This window comes from Glycine max, chromosome 15 (assembly GCF_000004515.6).
Source record: "Glycine max cultivar Williams 82 chromosome 15, Glycine_max_v4.0, whole genome shotgun sequence".
NCBI lineage: Eukaryota > Viridiplantae > Streptophyta > Magnoliopsida > Fabales > Fabaceae > Glycine > Glycine max.
In genome coordinates, this window is record NC_038251.2 from 15,681,990 (window position 1) to 15,690,341 (window position 8,352).

The window sequence follows — 8,352 nt, forward strand, 5'->3', positions numbered from 1 at the left end:
TTTGTCAAATAAATTCTCTCATTTCACTATATTGTACAAGAATTGAACTTAAAATTGCCAGAGTCTCGAGTTACAAGTACCATATACCATAGCTCTCAAGCATTGCAACTAAATTTAAATAATCCAATTCGGGTGACCTCCCCCTAAACCAACAAAAGGATTTCCAAAATTGGAGCTGGAATTCTCGGTTGATTGGGTATAAGACCTTTCACAGCATTTAAGACGGGGCTCACTAGAATTACGCGACAGAAACTTCTGCTAACCCATCTCTGCTTAGTGAATAAGAAACAAGCTCTCGGAATTGAAAAACTTCCATTATATATACAATGCTCGGTCGGTAACATTAGTCGCTTGGAATGAGCACCCTTGAATAGAGAAAACGCAGCGGGAAACATCAATAATGAAGGTATCAAAGCTATTTTTGCTTGTGAATTACCCAACACTTGAAAGGTTCCTGTAATTTGAGACTTGAAAAACATTATCAAATCAAATTTGTATATTTAGATACCATGTTTGTTCCATATTCTCGAGAGCTTTTAATCAGAATATAAGACAAGTGGCTTTGGTCAAACATGTTTATCAGGCTCCCTTCTTCTTTTGGTTTGTAGTTTTGACCTCCTTTGTAAGCATTCTTGGAGCTATTGCCATAGCCATTAACTCTTGGAAGAGGAGCTTACAAGCATAAGGAATGTAAACCTACACGGACAATCAAAAGCAAAAGAATTCAGCACATGGAAAAGCTTGGAGTTTGACTGTGTTACCAGAAAAGATAAATGATCATTCACCTGAACAATGTCAGTTTTGTTCTTGCATCCCCTGCACTCAAAAGAATTCTTCTTGAGATTTGCAATAGCTATCAACCCACAACGCTCACATACATGGACCCTGTATGCATCACTTTGATCAAACAACCTTTCCTTTAAGAAGTGAGCAGCTCCATGAGCTATCATGCAATCTCGTTCCATCTCTCCAAATCGGAGACCTCCATCTCGTGAGCGTCCCTCAGCAGGTTGCCTAGTGAGGATCTGCACAGGACCCCTTCCACGAGAATGGATCTTGTCGTCAACCATATGCTTCAGTCTTTGGTAATATGTAGGGCCAAGGAAAATCATTGCACTTAGACGTCTCCCTGTATGACCATTGTACATAGTCTCAAAACCACGCATTTGGTACCCACATTTGTGTAGAGCTTTACTGATATTGTCCACCTGGATTACAGTAACAAAAGATAGAATTTTAAACATAGACAATATATATTCAATCACATGTGTCTTGAGATAAACCTACAAAACAAGAATTTTTCCAACAGGTTAAGTTGGGGAATCATTTTGACCAAGTCTTTTATAAGAAAGATACAATTTACCCACCACAACAAACACTTGGTCTACATATTAGGTTTCATAGTTCAATAGTGAATAGCAAATTGCTTGGCTCACTTCTGGGCAGACAATTTTTCATAGCCATAACAGCTTACTCACAATACATACCACAAGAGCGCATATTGTCAACTAGTTATTCTTATGTTAACTAGGTGCATAAGCATTTCTAATTTCTAGCAAGTATTTGTTGTTACATGAAAAAAAAAATTGGATGGAAGAATGCTACTTACAGTAACATCTGTAAAAGGAGTTGCATCTCCTTCTTTTCCCATGTGGGCTGCCACCTTCCCCATGATACACTCAATAAGCTGACCAATTGTCATTCGAGAAGGAATAGCATGTGGATTGACAATAATATCAGGGGTAATGCCTTCCACAGTCCAGGGCATGTCTTCTTGTGTATAAGTCATACCAACTGTCCCCTTCTGACCATGTCTACTACTGAATTTATCACCAATCTGTGGTATACGAACAGATCTCACTCTTACTTTCACAAATCTCAATCCATCAGCATTTGTGGTCAGCAAAACCTACAAAATAGAAAAAATATTATAATCCGGTAATGAAAGAAGTAATGCTAAGAATTCAGGATTCTAGAATACATTAATACACTCTTCACATATAGACATTTTAAATTAATTTTGTCAAGCAATTCTTATTTAATAATTAGAATTTAAAACCTCCCACTCATTAATCATTCACAACATAGGCTCAAACTCAACATGTGTGTATGTAGGCACCCAGGTTATAAGAGAGTTAAGGAATGCACTCAGGAGACAAGACTCCACAAAGGGTCTTTCCCTTCAGCTGAGCCAATTGCTCAAGGTTACAATCTGATTATTCACTAACTGACTATCTAGCAAACTGTTTATATACATATTTAACTACTCTAACTAACTCTTCCTACAGGAGTAGACCCTTAAGGTGTTATCCTTATTGGGCCGGGCCACACATTAAAGTAAATGAATATGATAAACTTACTTGATCAACAATTCCAGTTTCACTGTGACGTAAGCTTATGCTGTGATCACGCCTTGTGTAACGTAAAGCTTGTCCCTGTGCCTCCTCCTGAGATATTGGGGTGGTCTTTCCAATGATAACATCCTCACCAGATACTCGTGTGCCCTATTTCATAATAATAATTAGTTCTTGTGAAATTCCTTGAGGATAGATCAAAAAGGCATAAATTCAGATATGCTTACTGGTGGGGCAAGACCATCATCATCCAGCTTATCATAAGAACCATGTCTCATTCCCTGAAAAATGAAACTTGGTAAGAAACCACCAACAAGAAACCAATACTCTTTTCCAAATAAAAATTGTTAAGCAAGAATAGTTATTTGCTACCAAACCCAAATTTCTCACCATGGTGTTAGCTCTATCAGGACGGCCAAAATCTTCTTTGACCAGGGTTCCCATCTTCTTCTCTTCATCTCTATAAAAAGTTAAGAATACAGCATATCATAAAAATCACAAACATGGCAATCAAAAGGAGAAAATATCTAATTATTGGCAGACATACCTATATGAACGGAAAAACAGAGACCGAAAGAATCCACGGTCTATTGACGATTGGTTCATGATGACGGAATCTTCTTGATTATAACCAGAGTAACAGGCAATGGCTACAATGGCATTCTAAGACACATGGGTGGTAAATGTATTAGAATATTTTAATTATCAACATAATGATAAAATTATATAAATAAAGGAAGCAAGAATTTACAATTCCAGCTGGGAGTTGACGGAAATGAAGATGCTCCATGGCTCTTGTAGTGACCAGTGGCTTTTGTGGATAATATAAAACATAGGCCAAGGTATCCTAAGTAATGGAGCAAAAACATTAAAATCCAGTGTCAAGTAAAATACACAAACAGAAAAACAGGCACACATTAATCATTAAAAAGAAGCAAACAATACCATTCGAAACTGGTAGTTGGTAACATATATTCCCATTGCTTGCTTTCCCATTGCGGACTGATAAGTATTACGTGGGGACTGATTTCACCAGCCAAAGGTAAGTGAGATGGATAATGTGTATTAATCAGAATGAGTACACAAAAAAAACACCATATTTACCTGATTGTGATCAGGAAATGGTATGATGGAAGCACATACACCCAAAATCAGTGATGGGTGGATTTCACAATGAGTGTAAGTACCAGCATACGCATCTTCTGGATTGATCCTAGCTTGTACAAGATCCTGTAACATTTATTCAATAATCATTTTTTGTTGCTTTATAGCCTCTTAATTTGCATTTAGGAACCTATATATAAAGGGTATACACTTCCCAAATCAAGAATTATAGAACTAACATTAATGGTCATGGAAATCATTGTAGTCTCTTCTTCTTCCGTGTCAATATATTCTATAAAGCCCTTGGACACTAGATCATGCCATCCGCCATCTTCGGGGGATTCCTGAAGCAATTGAATAATGAGTTAAGCAATTACTGAAATAATATCAGCTCCTAAGATATACTGCAGTTACCATTGACTCACCCTCTGTTGTAAGGCATGAATATCCTTCTTCTTTATGAGAAGCCTTTGCTTATCCACGATGAATAAAGGACGACTGCAACGACCATAATCTGTATATATACGCAATTCTTTAAGAATGATATCTCTGACAACCCCAACTTCAGTGTTCACATCAACCTGCACCACACCACAATTAAAACATCACAGCAAAATGTCTAAGCAACTATAATAACATTGAAAATAATGCTACCATTATCATTTCTTATCTACTATATCATGCTATCTTTTTTTAATTCGGGCAAGGGGGTTGCTATTTGCTGACAGATGCATTGAAAAAAAAAAGACTGTAAAAAAATCAAAAGTGAAATGATAGTTACCCGACGTCTCAGCTTTCTCAATGTTCTCACCAACATATCAGGGTCACGATGGATCCCCATCCAGCAACCATTTACAAAAATTTTTGTGGCTTGGGGAATTACTGCAGGAGAGATTTCCTATGTGGAAGGAGAATAAACAAATTTAAACAAGAAACATATATAGAGAAACAAATTAACTTCATGCAGGAAAGCCATTAACCTCGAAATTTTCTGTGCCCCATTCTTCCAAAAACTCCAGAATAGGATATGCTGCTGAACCAACTGTTATGTAGACCATCAATGCCAGATTCTTCACCAGTCCACAGGCCTATATAATAGCCCAATCACACTCATAAATACCAGAGAGAAAGATGAGTTCTTCATAACAAGTAGTAATATAGGAGTATGCTTGGAAAGCAAAATACACACTTGTCCTTCAGGTGTTTCTGCTGGACACATCATTCCCCATTGTGAATTATGCAGCTGTCTTGGTTTGGCCAACTTCCCTGGAATAAAAAGGGGAAGGAAGGAAACAATAAAAATTACAACTTAGGCAAACAAGCAATAGTGCTAATCTAAAGAAATAATTGAGAACACATTACCATATTGCATTAATGATATTAATTTATGCAAGCAATGTACAAGTGGGGAGGGAGAGATTGAAGGCTGGATCATGCTTGGATAGCCAAGAAAGTTTACCTTCACGACCTATTGGGGAATTCAATCTTCGCAAGTGAGATAAAGTGGATGCATAAGTTAAACGATTCAGCACCTGAAGCAGAAGATCGAAAAGATCAGTCTTATTTCTTCTATACAAGACATAGCAAAATGGTTACTTGAATCATAATGTAATAATTTATATTCACACCTGTGACACACCAGCTCTAGTCCCTGCAGCATTTGCTTGCCCCCAATTACCAGTGGCAAGTGAGTATTTAAGTCCACTTGTGATGGTTTTTGCTTTGATAGCAAATTGCAGATTAACATCTTTCCCATTATCAACACACTGCACCATTCATGGGGTACATAGGTTTAGGCAATGCAAAATGAGTAATAGATGTAACTTGAAGTCAGAACAAACCTTCTGTACATATCCCCTGACATCTCTCGTTAGCTTTCTGAATAGCTGCATCACAAGTTTCAATAGCCAGGAATTCACTAATCAGAAAGTTACTACATAAAAAGACAAATGAAATTGGGTAATATCATAAACAAACCATTCTAAAAAGACCACCAAGTAAAGGACCAGCCAGATCCAGCCTCTTGTTTCCATAATGATCCCTATCATCCTCAGCCCTCCGCCCAAGTGCACACAGCAGTAGCCGATGAATGATATATCTGTGGGGTAATGTTAATATAATAAATACTCACTAAGTCATCAAAATGAAAATACAGGATCTGAAAAAGAATAAAATTACCCAAAATAGTAGGCTTTCTTGGTCTCACAATATTCTCCAACGCCAACATGAGGGAGCATCTCCTTTTGAAGGATCTCCTTAGCATACCTGCAGAGTATCACACAAGTGTAACCCTTACTCAATAAAGGGTGTCACGCAAATAATACTCAGGTTGTATAGAAATTCAACTCAACTCACTTAATTCTCTTTTCCTTGGTTACACCTACAGTTGCTCCTCTTTTCCCAATGTAGTCAAGTGCAACCTGCAGTTAAGATAAATTTATTAGAAATAAAACAAAATTACCTAATGCTAAATACATCTTCTATACTTATAATAAAGGTGATACCCATCTTTTGTGTATACATTTTTTAGACTGTTTTACCTTTAACTGGACCTAAAATCTACCTCCCCAATCACAGCCATTATTATTATAAAAGATAACGCAATCGTGACAAGGCAAAAAGTGTCTGTTTTCAACTAGTAGAGTATTAAAAAAGTGTATAAAATGATACCATATTTCACTAATAATATAAGTTTTCAATCATCTGAAATTAAAAATAACCATTCCACTGCAAAATAAGATGATGGCATATGGAAAGGGAGTGCAGTAAGGAAGAGAAACATATTGCTACATATAAAAGGAAAGAATCTAAAAGTAGAACACGCAGAGTGAAGTAGTGAAAACTTCACTGAGCTGGGTTACAAAAAATATTGCAATTCATGAAGAAAAGACTATTTGATCTCCTGAGCAAGGGAATAACAAGTCAGAGACTGAAATGGGATGGGACTGTATAATGATCTCATTAGGAATTATAGTAAATTATAGACTAGATAAGAAAGTACCACTGTGGCTGCAATCAAGAATAAAACTAGCATAACCCACCTGTTGATTTTGAATTACAAACGCTTCTTCCAGGGAAGGACGTAGCAGCTCCATCATTAGAGTATCTGAGAAGTCATAACATATATGCTCTAGAATATCTTTATCGGCAACAAAACCCAATGCTCGAAACACAATAATGATGGGAATTTCAGTTCGAATGTAAGGAAGAGTGGCACGTATATATTGTCCTGAAGAACCCTGAAAGGGTAAAAATCCATAAATCTCAGACATAGCATAAAATAAATAAAACACACAACCGCAAAAAATAACTTGCCCAAAAAAGTCTACATTGCACAATTAGCATTACCCCTTTGGAGCTAGTCCGAGAGAGCATGCGCACGAACATAGTACTAGGAGGTCTGTTCTGTGACTCTGCCATGGACCGAACTTCGGCCACATAGGCGTACTTGTTGGGCTGCCTCTTCTTGAACACATAGACATGGTTGGTGCTCATCTTCTCCTGAGCAATCAGAACCTTCTCACTCCCATTAATAATGAAATACCCGCCTTGATCATAAGGACACTCCCCAAGCTCAGTCAAATCCTTCTCCGAATTCTGGTACAACGTGCAATAACTAGACCGAAGCATTATAGGAACCTACCAATAACAATAACAAAAAAAGAGAGTAAATAATCACTAACTAATCAAGTCATTGAGCCTAAGCATTGAATAACAACATTAAACTTAGACAGACAGACAGATACCTTGCCAATGAAAACTTTGGTTAAATCCTGAGTCTCGGTGACCTCTTCCCCGTCGTGCCCCTTCTTGACGACCCTTTTGGAGACATCAACATACAAAGGAGCAGAATAAGTAAGGTTCCTTAACCTAGCAGCCTTGGGGAACAACGTGGCGGTTTCACCATCAGATTCCGTCATCATAGGCTTACTCAAGTAAATCTGACCGAAGCTGATTTTGTAAATGGTCTGCGCAAATTGAATCAAATCAAGTAATCGTTATTGTTAATTGTTTTTTATCATTGGCAAATGTTACTTGTTAGTATTGTTAGTTTTTGTTAGTGGGATTCAAGCCCGCAACCTCTCCCCTCTTCCCTTCACCCGTGGACCAACCTTATATCTCCGATATTGTTAATTGTTAACCTAACAAAGAGTGCAAAATGGAACAGAAAAAAGAGACAAAAAAGGTGCATACTTCGGCGAAATCGGATTGGTGACCGGGATTGTGCTGCGACTCGGGTCGAATTTCGATGTCCGCGGACTCGTCGACGATTTCCTGCATGGTGTTTTGGATGAACTCGTCGAAGGAATCGAGTTGCTGGCGAACGAGGCCCTTCTCTTCGAAGTACGCGGAGATAACGGCCCACGCGTCTTCCTGTGTGATCTCTTCCTCGTCGTCGTCTTCCTCCATCATTTGCTCGTCGTACTCCTGCTCCTCTTCCAAATCCATGGCTTCTTCGAGAGACTCGCTCGAGAGAGGTTTACGTTACGTTAATTAGGTTTGAATTAAGGTTTTGAATTGAATTTTGTGTTGTTTTGTTGTGCGTGTTGGGATTTTGAGAGAGAAAAACACTTCAAAAGTGTGACTGTGCTAAGAGTGAAACCCTAGCAGGGAGGAGTACCCAAATAATTGTGTCGGAAAAATGAGATGTGGTGTGGGGAGGGAGTGCTATATATAGGCGAGAGGAGCGGCCAATGGACTTGGAGTTTCTCACAAGGCGGTGAGAAAGGGAAATAATATTATTCCAGTCAAAAACAAAACTTAAAACAAGTAAATGATTTTCTTTTTAGAGCTTGTTTTGAAGAGCTGTCAAAATTAAATTATTTTAATGTTTATTAATCACTAATAAGGTTTGAATAATTTAAAAAGAGAAATTAAATTAAAATTTTCTCAT

The 8,352-nt window shown here is 37.8% G+C and overlaps 1 protein-coding gene across 1 annotated transcript; it reads right to left on the reverse strand.

Annotated features, from left to right (window-relative positions):
• Window positions 1-8,113, reverse strand: LOC100810288 (DNA-directed RNA polymerase II subunit RPB2). The gene is made up of 25 exons (XM_003547434.5): window positions 7,653-8,113; window positions 7,205-7,426; window positions 6,807-7,097; window positions 6,500-6,697; window positions 5,814-5,878; window positions 5,637-5,723; window positions 5,436-5,556; window positions 5,300-5,344; window positions 5,087-5,224; window positions 4,918-4,990; window positions 4,648-4,724; window positions 4,439-4,546; window positions 4,240-4,356; window positions 3,884-4,039; window positions 3,698-3,802; window positions 3,459-3,584; window positions 3,300-3,377; window positions 3,106-3,201; window positions 2,902-3,017; window positions 2,745-2,814; window positions 2,582-2,635; window positions 2,361-2,504; window positions 1,610-1,909; window positions 786-1,208; window positions 1-696 (listed from the first exon to the last, which is right to left on the reverse strand). The coding sequence occupies exons 1-25, from the start codon at window positions 7,905-7,907 to the stop codon at window positions 580-582; spliced, it is 3,582 nt and encodes a 1,193-aa protein (XP_003547482.1). The 5' UTR covers window positions 7,908-8,113; the 3' UTR covers window positions 1-579.
• Between the last annotated feature and the right edge of the window lie 239 nt (window positions 8,114-8,352).